The following is a 15184-nucleotide window of genomic DNA, read 5'->3' as shown; positions in this document are numbered from 1 at the left end:
TGTGGTGTGTTTAGAAACAAACTAACGGCCCTTCCCCTGCTTTCACCAAAAGGCAAAAACAAAGAAGTGCCCACAAAATACATTCTCCCGCCTCTGTTTACCATACCAGTCCTTCATCACAACGGTTGTGCTTTCAGCGTCTTCCTTGAACACCGGCTAACCACAACGCCGTGCTGGTACACGCGATGGGCTACCTTAATTCTCAGCTGGTTTTTCAGTGACTTCAGCCCCCAGGATGCTCCGATCTTTCCACACGCTGACACACCTTTCTGACTTCGAGTCGAGCCCCCTTTTTGTTGGTACGGCTACTCCTGGACAAAGAGCTGGTGTTGCTTTGATACACCTTTCTACAGAGTACAGCGGAAGCACAAAAAGGCAAGCATTTGTGGTGGTTACAGTTTTTTGTTCCGCCGAGCGACTGCCAGCGTTTCACGTTTGCCTTTGCAAGGCACATTTGACCTTCCTGCTGCCTCCGAAAGCATTTGTTATCTCAATGTCCCGTGGAGGAACATTTGGAAAAAGAAGGGGAGGAGAAATGCAACATTTGACACTGGAGGAGAAACTTCCAGAGGACACTGGTTATTTGTGCAAAAGCACACCAGCTAATAATGAAGCTGCTGCTTAGAAGTAGGGGTATTGGAGAATTTTTTAACAGACTGTATCTAAATACAGAGGAGAGTGTCTTCGTGAAGATTTGGAATAGAATAGCTTGGGAATGGAAGGAGAAGAGAAGATACGCACATATACCTGCCAGCAGACACAAACAGGGTTTTGGCCAGGAAGCAGTTCAGCCTTTGTCTCTTTTGCACTTAAAAAGTTATTTCTTATTTCTGTATCTTAATAATAAAATGCTCAGGCAAATAACGCTCTCAGTATTACAGCCTAGAACCTAAACCTTTCTCCATTTTTCAGGCAATGAATCTAAAATACAGCTATGGCTTGTCTTTGTAATATGCATTTCGAGATGAATTTGGAAAAACCCCACAGAAAACCTGCAACAATTTTCAAGTTTAGGACACAAGGACTCTTTTGAAACTAGAATTTTTACTCTATTTAGCTACACCTTCTTCTTCCTCTCATTACAAGACAAACACTTGCTTGTGGCGAGTTGTCATCAGACAAAGGACACCAGGAGGTTCAAAGGCACTACAAAATGTGAGCTCTTCCCAAATCTAAGCTACTTAAGGACACTTTAATATGTTAAAAACTGATTAATAACTTTTGCCACAACCCCTCTACGGTAATGTTACAAGTATTAAGAATCTGATCCGTACTAATTACCTCACAAGACTTTTTTATTACTAGTAAATGCTTCATAACCAAAGTTCCACAGGAAGCTGGATGCACCCAATTCTCCCTCTACAAAATGCAACTTTGTCACTTAATTGTTGAGAAACTTATTATTCTTCATTTTTAAATTGCTTTTCTTCAACTTAATACTTTCTCCACCCCAAAATTATAAACCCTATTTAAGAACAATTTCTGTGTAAGGACGAAGGAGGCCCTAAAAGCAGTTAACACTTCCTACCATTTTCACGTATTTCTATCTTACATGCAGTCAGGCTGAAAAATCGACTCTTTCTAATTTGCTCAAAATATATTTGACATTCCTCGTTTAAACAGTAAAAGAAAAAACAACTTTACAAGGTGTATATTAAAAAGAAGAAGTGTTCAGAACCCACAGAAGTCTGTCCCAGCCCCCAAAAGGATTCTTCTGTGACCAAAGCCATTGAGTCATTAGACGCTTTCCGATTTCCCTGCAACAGGAACTTCTTTGCCTGTTCACCATCATCACTAATGCAAAACTACAGTTAGCAAACCCTGAACGCATAGCTCTGGACTGCAGTGTTTCTCAGACATATTGGTGTAAATAACCTTAAAACGAGATACCCATCTTCAGAGCTAGAGCAGTACACAGCCTTATTTTTGGTGCGATCGCGCGCACAGCTGTGCCCCACCACTTGAGGAGCAGAGCGGACATCAGGAAAGGTTGTTGGAATACCATTAACGAGTTTGGCAACCAAATGCTCTGCATCACCGAACCACAGCCCCGCCTGCAGGGATACGCAAAGCCACCTGCGGAGAAAAGTGCGCTTGCATCGCCTACCAGAACGTTAACTGAGGTGAACTCCACGGTATCATTTTCCTAGAACAGGCATTACTCCTTCCCAGAAATTAATTCCAGAATGCGCCATACAAGCTCTTTAACACCATGAGTCAAAGAAAAGTTTAACTACCGTGCAAATCATGGAACAGAGAGCATAAACCAGTTGAAAACATGAATTGTTTGGAGCAATGTAATTGCTAGCCTGCAGTTACTATTTTTATTGTTTATAGGCACCCTCCTATATACAAGTTCTTTCTGTAAGACTACAAATAAAACCAGTAGGCATAAGTCAAAACGAATAGAATTAAAAAAACCAAGAATAAAATAAATGAGGATCACTTTGCAGGACGAATTCATAGCTCAGGGTCAACCATCAGTCACACACACTTGGCCATAGCTCTGGGCTGCTCTGTTTTTGTTTTAAGTCAGTAGTCTGTGTTCAAATCATTCTTGATAAATGAGCTCAGCTCACTCTGTGCAGGCAACTTTGCAGATGCCTGTTCTTTTCACGTGAAAAGGAACCACTGCCAGCAATCACAGCAAGAGCAAAAGGTAATTTTAAATACTTCTCTACTGACTTCTTATTCTGGACCTCACACACTCACAGAGTCCTGACTGCTTCTAGACATCTCAGGATAAAAATTGTTATTGCAATGCTTTCACGCAACGAGCTCCAACTCAAACTTAAAATCATTCATGTAATAAATCAGAAGACCAAACATGTACAGACCGATTTTATTTACATCCTGAAATCCCTTTGCTTTTTCCCATGCGCTGTCACTAAGAGACATCCGTTTCGTATAAAATCTCAGGCTCACAGTCTCGAGAGCTTGACAGAAGTTTGCTTATATTACACAGGACCAGCAGAGCAGCTTCACTTGTTGAAGCTTCTACGGAGGTTGAAGTCATTTAAGAATAATCAAAACTTACATTGTAGGATAATCTCATTTGCACGTTTGTAGAAACAAGAATGTTTTCACCAGCTTTTATAAATAAACAGTATAAAGCAGCTGTAGTTATATTAAAAGTGCTTTCCTTCTTACAGTACTTACATTTTAGCTGGACTAAAATAGCAGTATTTATAGTCATTTCAACTACCTGTTTTCTAAAGGCTCCTCTACATTTTTCGAGTCTTTTTGTTTCCACAGATTTCCCAGCACAATCCCTACGAAGAGCAGAACTCCCACAGTACGATTCGAAGCAAATTTCTTCCAACAGTCTTCAGGTTTGTCTATGTCCAAAGTGTAAATCTGCAAAAGCATAGAATAACATTCTAGCATTATTATTCTACAGACTCGTAAATATTTGACATATGACAAAAAGGTCTGTAATTTCAAAAGATGAATCTCAACTTCTAAAGTCTACCCTTAACCTCCACAAGAAACAGGAATACTCTGTGCTTACAAAGGATTTTTTGCATAACTGGCATCTATATTCATTTGACAGCTTTATTCACATACAGCAGAAAAGTCAAGGATCACATACGAACACGATTCCCGAACCCTCTCAATGAAGGACCGTATAAACAGCCTGGATACTGGTGTGTCTGGTTTGATATTTAAAAATGTAAAAATATCTGGGCATGTAAATAAGTCTTTTTGAGATTTTCCTCAGTTGGTAGCCACCTAATTCTTCAATGGGAACTTAAATAAAAGGAAAACTCCCCAAACCTGCCTGCACCTTTAAATCTCTGCTGCAAGGTGTTGCTCAGTGTTTGTGTTTCGGTAGAGACAAGGCACTGGAGAGCCAGCAGTGAACCAGGCTAACTGGGATGCGCAGGACGGTGCCTGGCCCTGCCTAGTCACACAGGGCTGGTTTAGTCCAGTCGCTCTTAGCCACGGCTGTTCAGCTCTCTTGCAAAGAAGAACCAGGACACCTGCAACAACAGCTAGAAGCAAGGCTTGCCCAGCTTGGCAGCTTTCTGCTGTGAGTCACGATTAAAGGTGAAAAAAAGAAAAAAAAAAAGAAAAACAAACAAACAAAAAAAATCACACAGTGCCGCAAGAGCAAAGTTACTGAAAAATATTCTCGAAAACAAAACCTGGTGCAAAAGCCTTGAGAAGGATGACAAGAGGAAATGTTAAGCAAAACAAGCGAAAGGATTAATAGAAAAGTACCCCCAAAACCTCAAACCTTGCAATTCAGCCTCTGAAGAAGTCAAAACAGAATGTATCTGACTAAAAGAAGTGAAACCTTCCCTGAGAAACCTGTTCCTCTGCCATCTGTGGTTGTACAGAGGCAACAGGGCTGGGTTCTGATCAAATAATCTGAAACGCTGTCCACAAGACGATGTTATCCACACCCTTGAAACCTGTCAGCCCCTCAAGCACAAGGAACTGAAAACACTGAACTGACAAATAAAACCCAACAGCAGCCAAGCCACGACATACACCTTCAGAAATGCAAAGCAAATAGAAGATGTTATTCTTCTGCCAGTGAACTTCTCGAGTGGGATAGAAATTCGACATTTTCATGACCAAATTCCTCTGTCTCAGGCACAAATTCAATGAATTAAGGAAAACCTACCCCTCAGGAAGCTTACTCAGCTTTCTAAACTCAGTTAGTTAAGCACACGTTCAGAAATCTTGAACAAGAAGATAAGCATGAGAATGTTTAGGGAGAACTAGTATTAAAATACTCAAAAAGAAACTATTCTGTGGTACACAGAACAATGCTGCTCTTGTGACTTTGGCAATCTACAGAATTGTTGTGCACTCTCCTCCTCTTACATTCAACAGGTCAGCATTCTCACTTATAAAAACCCTCCCTGCAGGAACGTAATTTCTAGTTGTGCTAAAACAACAATGTAAGGCCTCTCCGACAATTCAAACTGTAAATGATTATGCAGCGGAACGTAGTATTCTTTCCCTCATAGATTTCCAAGCACAATCGCTATGAAAAGCAGTGGCTGACAAGTACCAGACTACATCACCGCAAGAATTCTCTTACTCAGAGGTATGTTTAATATCCACCACCTGCATGAGCTCCCCCATTAAAGCGTAACGTAAGTCTAATGTGCTTTAAAAAGTTTCATGTTAACCACAGACTTAACTTCTCAGACTGTCGACGGTTTTACTACTTGCAATGCATAAACCTCTTTGCTTTCACTCACCTATCGAGACCAGCAATTAATTTTCATATAGACTGACTTGTCACTACAAGGCTGGGCAACACAGTCGTTAGGATTCAGAAAGAACGGGGTAACAAGATCCTATCTGCTCCCTTTACTGACAAAGCTGATTTCTTTCTTTCTGTCATTCGTTAAAATTTCTAAACTAATACAACTACAAGACTGAACTGGATTGTTCTCTGCTATGAAAAGAACTGTGAATTAGAACTGTCAATTACCATAAAATGATAATATTGACATCTGCTAGAGGTGGTAGTGAACAAGCCACAGAAAACTGTTATACTGCCAGGTCCCAGACTGAAGCTCCAGACCACAGTATGGAATAATTATTTAGATGTAAAATTAAGCATCTCTGAGAGACAGAACATGCAACATTCATTTTCATATAGCTACTGTACAGCACGTTGTAAAAAAATAAAAAAGCCTGCATGTGTCCTTGATCCTCTAGACCATTTAAAGTAAGTGAACAATCACGATATACATCAATTGCAGTCTCAGATCGTGTTTGCCAGACATAGCAAGAGCTGTATCAGAACAGTAAAAACTGCACAATCTTGCAGGATATTGAGGTGGATCTAGCTGCAGCTGCTACTGGCAGCGAGAAGAAAACCATTCCCTTGAGATCACAGCTTAACACGAGGCAGTTCTTTCGGTTAGGAACAGACTGAAAGCCAGTGCTCTACAGTCTGCGGACCACTGGAGGTCTCTTCAAACAAAAGGTCTGCAAAAGGTACTGAAGAGAAGCAAGCTTATTGGCAGAAGACTTCAGTTCTCTTTACAGGAATTGGGTTTTTTAGGTAGTTGGCGAATTGATGGGGGTTGAAAAGCACTCTGACTTCTTATCAAGAACTTCTACACGAAAAAAGTATAAATAAAGCCAATCAAACCTGGTGCGCTAGATGAGTCCCTACAGCAGCCACAGCCGAGTAATACGGGAACGTCTGGTTACAATTCATTCCTGCCACACACAAACTCAGGAGCATTGCAAGGCTGAAGCCACTGAGCCACTGCTTTGTATCCTCCTTGAACTGTAATGCTGTTGACTTCACACCGATAATGATGTCATCCCTCTTATCCTAGAACGAAAGGCTGAATTAGCAAAAAATCCACAATCCAACTGCCACTTCATAAGGAAAATAAAAAGGGGGGCCTTGCTTAAGTTTCCAACGCTTCTTATTAGGAACTCAATTTAAGTGCATTTGTAGGTCCCTACATTAAAATTTAAATTAGAAGGTTGGTCCTTAGAGCTGCTTTAGCAGCCAAGAACCAATACCAACGTCAAAGTTATTTACACAATGCAAACGCGTAAGCACACAAAGTGCATTATACTTCCAGTTTTCTACCTGCTATGTAAAACATTTGCAAACAGCAATAAAAGGCCCAAGGGCTGGGGTTTCTTTGGTGCTATTTTAGCTCAGCTGAGGATGAAGAACTGCAACAGGTTAGTACTGCCTTTTGACAACAAAGTCGTAAATTAAACACACAAACATACACAGATTATCTAAAATTTCCCAGTTACTCTACCTGATGTGCATAAATGGTATCGTATACCAGCGTCCACATTACTCCAGCTAAGTACAAGGGCAAACACACAGACCACTCGCATGACCCTTTGATGGCAGACCAGCCAAGAAGGGCTCCCCAATTAAATGTAAGTCCTAAAAACATAAAGAGAGTGAAAAAAAAGAAAAAAAGTTACAAGATTGCTGGGAGCAATCTAAATTATATGTAAGGAATTAAATATTTTTCGTTTGAGTTTGTATCATATCAGCAGCTTTTTGTACAATACTGGCATCTATTTTTCTACCACTTATTTTCAGTCAGGTAATAAATACAAGTAATTTGACATTAAATACTCTAGACATACAAGGAGAAATACATATAGCCACGTATTTTCCCCCAATTTAAATTCGACTTCACTAGCATCAGGAAATATTTGCACAGAACTATTCCAGTGTACTCAAACAACGGGTCTAAAGTTAAATCGCTTAGATGTCAGTATAACAAAAGATGTCAGTGTAACTGACTGCAAAAGAGTGCACAGCAGCCAACTATGGTACTTCAAGGCTGAAGACAACCATTTTGGTTTAAAAAGTTGAAGGCAGCTGGAACGTGCAGGCCAAGATACAAAGACATGTTTTAGTAGCTCAACCTGAAATACAAGCACTATCAGTTTCTGCACAGGAGTTACTTTAGAGGCTGAAGACTGAAATGCAGGAGAAATGCATGTTTAAGAAAGGTTTTGAGATAAGCCCGGAACTAACGCTGATTCTCAAATGACCAATATTTATTTTCTCCCTTCCTTTCTCCCTCCCCTCACTCCATCGAAATAAGGAACTGTTTTTTAACAAAAAACAAGCCAGCCAAACATCAACTCTTGTATGTGTTATAGGTTGTTTAAGAAGCTTCTGGCACAACAGAACTTTGTCTATAAAGTATTTTTATTTTAATATAAAGTTATAAAAAATCAGATTGCTGAAGTTCAATTACTAATTTATAAAACACCCCAAAAACTACATCTGAAGCAAAAAATAGTAAAAATATTTCCAGCTCACCCAAAACTAACTGTGGCCAATATGTGATTCTCTTCATCAGAGGATAGGTGATCACAAGAGACAAAGAGGCTGCTCCCAGAATGATACTGTAAAAAGTACCAAGAAGTTTATTGTTTGCCAGTCTAAAGATCACAAGTGCAGCATTACAGGAGCTGCACATAGTACTGAACTAATTCTTCTACTTTCAAATACAATTCCACCACTAATAACCTCCTCCCTCTGCCCCCAACACCTTTTCTGCTGAAAATCGCTTGTGCTTAACTCTGAACCCGGAATCAAATTTTAAAAACCAAAAGATAACTTATACGTCACCTATAGTAATTCAGACACAGAAGCACACAAAGCGCCAAGCTAAGCTGTCCCCCAAGAAAAACGAAGGACCGAAAAGTAGAGATATCTCCAGCTGCCAGGGGCCTACTTGCTGTCCTCGCAACCTGAAAACAGAAAGGAAAATGTTAAAACCAAATCCAACATAACACATTCCAACGTATCTTGAAACTAAAAGTCACGCCATTGGCATATAAGCGGAAAAATAAACAGAAACAGGTCACAGAATGTGTGAGACGGGGTTCCTTCAACGATACAAACCTAGCATATCATCACGGACATGAGCGGTATTTCTAAGCAGCAGCACCTATAATAGAAGCATGCAGGCTTTAAAAACTAGAGCAGAAATAAAGAGCCACTTGTGTGGAATAAGGCTGATTAGAAACACCATAGACATCTTGTATATGAATTTTATTTACCTTAGGAAAAAAAGAATCAGACTTAAAAAGTTGTGAGCTAACTATCCCAATTTCGAGCAGCACTTCTGTGCTTAAACGCTTTAAAGTGATTACCATGTAAGATATCGTAAAGATGCAGGGCTCCTCTAGCACACATAACCATTGTTAATAAGAGTGAAAGGACAATTAATTTAATCCTAGTCGAGATACAATGGAGTTTAGGAACTCTGTCTGGAACAAGAAATCATACAAGGCAAACTGAAGGAAGAAACAACTATCAGAAAAAAAAGTTAAACTGAAACGTACAGTGAGTTACTTGCCAAAGGTGACCATTGCCAAAAAAAACCCCAAAAGTTTTGCATGTTGATGAAAATGGTGGACAGTCTATTCGAAGAGGTTCTTTTTACAGAATATTATGTATGTATCCATGTTCTGCATATGCTTTAATAACGTGAATTTAAACAAATTCTTTTAGTCTGTTCTGCCCCCCGATCAGGTTATGTTAAACGTCAAATACTGCTTTTGCAGTTTAAACGTGCACTTAGCATATTTGTGACCGATTCCACTGCACGTTATAACCAAACATGGGATGTTTCATTTAAAGAAAACATTTACCAAATAATCAGTAACAAAATCTAAAACCCCAAACCACCATCACCAACACAAGCCAATATCCTGCTACCGACCCGGCCTCGATCGCACTTATTTTGAAGATATCCTTTTAAGGTATGTAAGAAAGAGCTGAGATGGGAGTTTTTAAAACTTTACATCTAACCACATCACATTAATGCATAAATTAATTCACTATATTGAGAATTCCATCTTATGAATCACACAACTCACCCTGCCAAATATTTTTATTATATGTAGTTGCTAAGAACCTCCGAACCCTAAATCGTGCAAAGCTGCCACAAAACTTATGCTTATTCATTGCCTTCCCAACAGCACAAATACAACAGTGCTGTTGGGAAGAACTTCACGTATCGGCTCATTATCCTGTCTCTTGACAGCACCGAAACCCAAAACCAGAGGAACAATGTAAGAACAGAAAACAGGACAAGCAAACAGTGACACAACACCAGGGTACTCCCCTTAAAGCCTGTGCGCATTTCAACACCCGACACTGGGCACTGCCTTTTGCTTATTTCCCTTTTCTGAACAAAAGGGAGATGAAAAATACAACATAATAGAAGAGGATTAGCTCAGGGTTGGGCACGATACTCTTAACAGCCACTTTCATGAAGAAATCAACAATGCTCAAGGAAACCCTGCTCCTGAAAATTTAAAAAAAAAGAAAAAAAAGTGGTTCTTGGGTAGGTTGCAACTGGCAAGTGTAGCAAGAAATGGCTATTTATTTTGTTCTGTCATGCAAAACAAAGTTGAAAACTAAACCTGTTCAAGTACTACCTACAGCTGACAACAACATGTGTCTTACACAGAGGTAAGTACTCTAGAATTCCTCTAGATTACCATCCTAGAGAGAAATGTTATACAAAATAAACTGATTTCAGCTATTCTAGGAGGAGACGCAGACAAACTAATCGCACGCATCTCAGATCGAAACGGGGAGGAGTTTCGGAACCTGGAGCCTTACGCCTACACTCAGCAAAGAATCACTGGTGGAGATGAGCGGACATGTACTTGGTTCGTTAAGCAGCAAGCCACTTCCCGAGGTCTTTGCAAGCCCAGGGGGTTTTCTCCACCTTTTTGTCATAGTCGCGATCCCACATGTCGTTGATGGTGCAGCCGGCTCCCCGCATGAGCACCGCTCCCATGCCGAAGAGGGCCAGCATGTGCCAGTCCGGGAGGCCGCCCGGCTCGGCCGCCAAGCCGATGCTCCAGGTGCAGGGCAGGTACAGCAGCCACGTCCCTGAGGGAAGACAAAATCCGCGGGTGGGGTGAGCGGGGAAAGGAGGAGCGGGGGGGCCGAGTAACGGCACTGCCGAGCAGACAGGCGCTTCTCCGGCTCAACGCCCTGCCCCGGGAGAGGCCGCGGGGGGCCGGGGAGGGGTGCTACCGGCACAGGACCCCCACCCGCCCCGCCGCTCCCCGGGACCGGCATGGTCGGCCCCCCCCCGGGCCGCAGCCCCACGCATCGCCATGGCCGCCGCGTCGCCATGGCTACGGCGCCGCCCCCGCGCCCGCTCACCGGCGGGCTGGTGCAGCCGCATGAGGCGTAGGTAAGGCCGCAGCGGGTCCGGCGCGGCGCGTACCAGCTCGGCCGCCGAAAAGCTAAGCGGCCGGGGGGGTCCCGGCGGCGCGGAGGGGCGGCGCAGCGGAGGGGCGGCGGCGAGAGGCAGGCGGGCGGCGCGGAGACCGGGAGTGCCCCGGCAGAGCCGCGCCAGGAGGGCCGCCATCTTGTCGCCGCGCTTCCGGCGTGGCGGTGTCACGCGGCGCTGCGCATGCGCAGTGCCCCCGTCTTCCCCGTCCGAGGGAGCGGGGCCGGGGCTGAGGCGAAGCGGGGCCGGGGCCGAGGGGGTCCCTGCCTGCGAGTCCCCGGGGTGGGTGTCGTCGCTTCTCGCCCGACTGGCGTGTGCCGCCTGCCGCCTCACTCCCGGGAATCGAAAGTGCGGGTCAGGCCAGGCGGAGCCCGCCCCGGCGGCGCTGGAGCGGCCGTTTCCCCGTAGGCCGCGGGGCCTGGCGGGTACCGGCAGGAATGGGTCCGCCGTGGTGCTGCCGCAGGTACGGAGAACGGCACGGGATGTGAGGGAGGCTGGAGCTTCGCCTGCCGTCGGCTTCGAGCGGTGAACGCTGGCAGAGCACCCGCGGGGCACCGATGGCGAAACAACAGGATGCCCATGTTTAATAACCTCTGTAATCTTCAGTTACTGTACCTCAGCACCGCACCGGAAGGATCTGTGCTCTTTTTACTACTAAATTTCTTCAAAGTCTTCCATGCTGTTTGTTGACATCCCATAGGTGACTGTATATCATCAAACATACCGAGACATACATGTTCGTGCATCAGCATATGTCTCATCTCCCAACCCTTTCCAGACTGCAGTTAATAAAAATTTCTGGTTTCATATCTGGCCCTCGGATCTCTGTCCTCATTCACTCAGTTCTCCCACCATCTCATGTGAGTTACTGCGTAAACCAGGGAGGCAGGGGAGCTTTGGACAGAGCCGTAAAAGCTTCTGTCTTGTATGGTGTCTTGTATGGCATCGTTGCAGTGATAAAATGTCCCCAGATTTGCTGCTGAAAGATTCCTTGGAGAATTTGGTGTCCCTGTAGCGTACAACTTCTGTCTCATTCCACACTCCCTTCAGCTTGAGCGACTGACACACTGACAAAAACCAAGGGAAACCATTTTGAACTTTAATTTCCCAAAATGTTGACTACCAGGAGGAGGTAAAAAAACCAATGTGATGGAGAAGCGACTTTCACATTTTCCCATGCGCTGTTTTAACGAGCAGCCCTCCACAGCAGTGAAACAATTTGCACAGGACCATAAAAGAAACAGTTGCTCAACTCTGAGGAAGTGTAACTAATATTTTTTTTTGTGACCTTGGCTCTTTTTCACGCTGACAAGGTTGGTCATCAGGTACAGATGAGTGCCCAAGGCATGTTCGAACTACATCCTGGAGGGCAGCGAGCGTGTCCCAGCAACGCGCGCCCGCAGCCTTTCTGCCTGCTGCGTCGTAGGAACTCCAATACTCCCAATTTTCACCGGGTGGGTGCTTCTGTGCAGACACTGCGGGCGTTTTTTTCTTTTATATGTGATGTGGCAAGCAAACCGTGGACCGCCTGCAGACAGTTTTTAAGGAGCTCATGAAAGTAAAGCAGAAAAGCAAACTTTCTGGCACTAGATTTATATTCATTGTAAGGTGGCCTGGCCCCTCACTGAAAAAACATCCAGGGAATAGCACGTTTCAGACTTTGAAAAATCACCAAAAGCTATTAAGGCCCCACTGTCTAGTTTGACTCAAATCTGAGTTGATGGTCAAATTGCCCCTGATTCTAAGATTGTTATCAGTTTCCTTATTTTCACATACAGTAAATGATCCCCTATACAAAGGTCTCATGATGCAACTTACTCTACCTTTCAGGAACTGATTTACAGTAAATCCGAGGTGAGTAATCTAAGCCCCAGAGTCAAAAATGCAAAAGTAAATTAGAACGTGTGCGAGATATAATCATTGCTCCTGGTCTCAGATAAATGTGTGTGTATATACAGACTCATTCAAGGTAGAGACTCCAAGGTTTACAACATTCACAGAGGAAAAAAAAGCCCTTGAGATAAGGTGCCCATGGGGCAGGCGTTGCTGCTGCAGATGGGTCCTGCGATGGAGATGGTCGCCTCTGGTTCTGATCGTACCTGTCTTGGTATGCCGGCATCCAGCGTCTCATTTCTTACGCTCCCCTCCCTCCTGCTTTGTTTGTACAGAGCTAACAGTAGCTATCAGTTTAATATACAACACCTCGTAAAGAGAAGTTGTCTGGGTGTGTGGACAGCTTTTAAGTTGAAAGTGGTTACGTGAGCTGTAAATCATAGAATCGTAGAATTGTTTAGGTTGGAAAAGACCTTTAGGATCATCGAGTCCAACCATTAACCTGACACTGCCAAGTCCACCACTAACCCACGTCCCTAAGCACCGCGTCTACACGCCTTTTAAATACCTCCAGGGATGGTGACTCCACCACTTCCCTGGGCAGCATGTGCCAGTGCTTGACAACCCTTTTGGTGAAGGCATTTTTCCTAATATCCAATCTAACGCTCCCCTGGCGCAACTTAGGGCTGTTTCCTCTCATCCTATTGCTTGTTACTTGGGAGAGGAGACCAACACCCACCTCTCTGCAACCTCCTTTCAGGTCGTCGTAGAGAGCGATATGGTCAGACCTCTCGCCACCCCGCCATGCAAAGAACCAGGCTGTGTGCTCAGGGGAGGAGACGTGGCTGGGAGGTGAAGCCACAGCAGCTGTCATTTGCACACCCGGCCATCCCTGTACCCCTCCTAGTAGCTCCTGCGTGCCGATCATCAGTCCGTGCATTGTGTCCGAGTCGGACAGGAGGGCTTCTGAACTGGTGGTCAGCCAAGCTGGATGTGACTTCTTTCATTTTTATTTACTTGGGTGCTCTTGTTGGGAATCATACAAAGCACAGATGATGTATGACCAAAAGAAATGTACGGAGTTTCGCGGTATCAGTATGCCAAAAAGGAGTCTTAAAAAAAAAAGGAAGATTGCCAAAAGCTGGTATAAATCACTTTAATTAAAATCTTCAAATACAAAAGTCACAAGCATTGGGATAAACAAGACTGCTAGAAAAGTTCTAAAAAGAAGCTACCAGGCAAACAATAACTTTGGTGTCTTAATTGTAACATATTATTATAATAATAATAATATATTAACTTTATGTTGACTCTGTGTAAGACTTCCCATTCCATTTTACTCTCTCTTTACTTCTTTTATTGAACTTGGGCCATGTAAACAAACTTTGCCTTCCTTATTCTCATTTCTGACCTATATTACCCCCTGATACATAACCCTTCACAGAACACATCTGCGCTGCGGATGCAAACACTCCTTTGACACACTGAACTTAAACGTAACCTTTTTACTGTGGAATTTTTCATCACAGCTTCTAAAGTACATTTGTTTTAAAAGTCTTCTCCTTAAAAAAAGGTCCCCTCCCGCCCTGCCCTGCGTTGAAACCCCATGTAGCTGGTAGCATCCTTTTAAAGCTTAAAAAGGGAAATACGGTGGTGGTGTTCTCTCCTGCTGTGCTCAAAACATCGTAAGGCTTTGACAGTGGCATGGGTTCTATATCTTCAAGAAAAGCAGATGCAAATAAACGTGCGGGAGACCACAGGTATTTTCCGAGGTGTTTTGCAACCCGGCAGCCCGTGTGCCAGAGGAAAGCGGCCGGTGGCACACCGAACCGCAGCAAGGTGCACCCAGGGAAGGCACAGCCAGGGAGAGAAGCCACTGCCAACACCGATTTCTGGCTAAAATGGCTGTTTCCCCAGCGGGAGGGATGTCAGCCTGGCCGGGCAGGTTTGTCCCCGGGATGCTCTAAGGCCACTGAAGTCCCTCTGATGGTCGAGGGGTGGGTGGTTTGCTCAGTCTCTTTACTCTCCTGTTTCCTCCAGGACAGAAGAGACCTGAGCGAGTTACGGAGCGTAAAGCAGAGCTTCACCTGCCGATAGGTTCAGGGAAGTCCCTTCCAGCTGAACCACCTGCGGGGTGGTGAAGGCTGGGGAGTCACGAGCCCTCGCCGTGCAGCCCACTGCCCACGGAGGGTTTACCGGGACGCTGGCGGGCTCCTCTCCATTCCTCCCCGGGATGAAGTGTGTGCGGGCAGAGGTAGACCACCCTGCGGGAGCAGCCTACATTTCGTGTGTCAAAAAACTCGCCTTTGGGAAGCACATGGCCACAGCTCCATCTTGTGACTGAACCCTCCTAGCTTGGGAAAAACGTGTGGTGCTGCCCCAAATCCCATGGAAGACAAATCCCATGGAAGACCTGGTTTCTCGGCAAGGCCTCGGTTTGCTTTGCGTGTCCCCGCTTTCCCCCCCAAGATGCTCTCAGCAACCACAACCCCTCCTCGGGCTTCCCCACACGCTGCAGACAAAGGCACAGCTGTACAGCTAAAATAAAACCCCTGCTCGTCCTTTCTGAAGGCAAGCTTTGGAAGGGACTGCTTCAAGAGCTGTGCTTGCAGAAA

At 44.4% G+C, this 15184-nt stretch overlaps 1 protein-coding gene across 1 annotated transcript; it reads right to left on the bottom strand.

The window, feature by feature from the left end:
- Nucleotides 1-2829: 2829 nt before the first annotated feature.
- Nucleotides 2830-10874, bottom strand: COQ2 (coenzyme Q2, polyprenyltransferase). Its single transcript, XM_059826741.1, has 7 exons — nucleotides 10667-10874; nucleotides 10221-10387; nucleotides 8105-8226; nucleotides 7793-7878; nucleotides 6762-6895; nucleotides 6125-6313; nucleotides 2830-3357 (listed from the first exon to the last, which is right to left on the bottom strand). The coding sequence occupies exons 1-7, from the start codon at nucleotides 10872-10874 to the stop codon at nucleotides 3202-3204; spliced, it is 1062 nt and encodes a 353-aa protein (XP_059682724.1). The 3' UTR covers nucleotides 2830-3201.
- Nucleotides 10875-15184: the final 4310 nt, after the last annotated feature.

This window comes from Gavia stellata, chromosome 19, assembly GCF_030936135.1.
Source record: "Gavia stellata isolate bGavSte3 chromosome 19, bGavSte3.hap2, whole genome shotgun sequence".
Lineage (NCBI taxonomy): Eukaryota > Metazoa > Chordata > Aves > Gaviiformes > Gaviidae > Gavia > Gavia stellata.
This window is presented reverse-complemented; position numbering and strand designations above follow the sequence as displayed.

Coding starts and splice junctions, on each gene's coding strand:
- COQ2 (XM_059826741.1), bottom strand. CDS start 10,874: ATGGCGGCCCTCCTGGCGCGGCTCTGCCGGGGCACTCCCGGTCTCCGC. Junction 8,227..10,220: donor ATCGCGACTATGACAAAAAG/GTGGAGAAAACC, acceptor TTCTGTTTTCAG/GTTGCGAGGACAGCAAGTAG. Junction 6,896..7,792: donor TTGGCCACAGTTAGTTTTGG/GTGAGCTGGAAA, acceptor TTATGTTTTTAG/GACTTACATTTAATTGGGGA.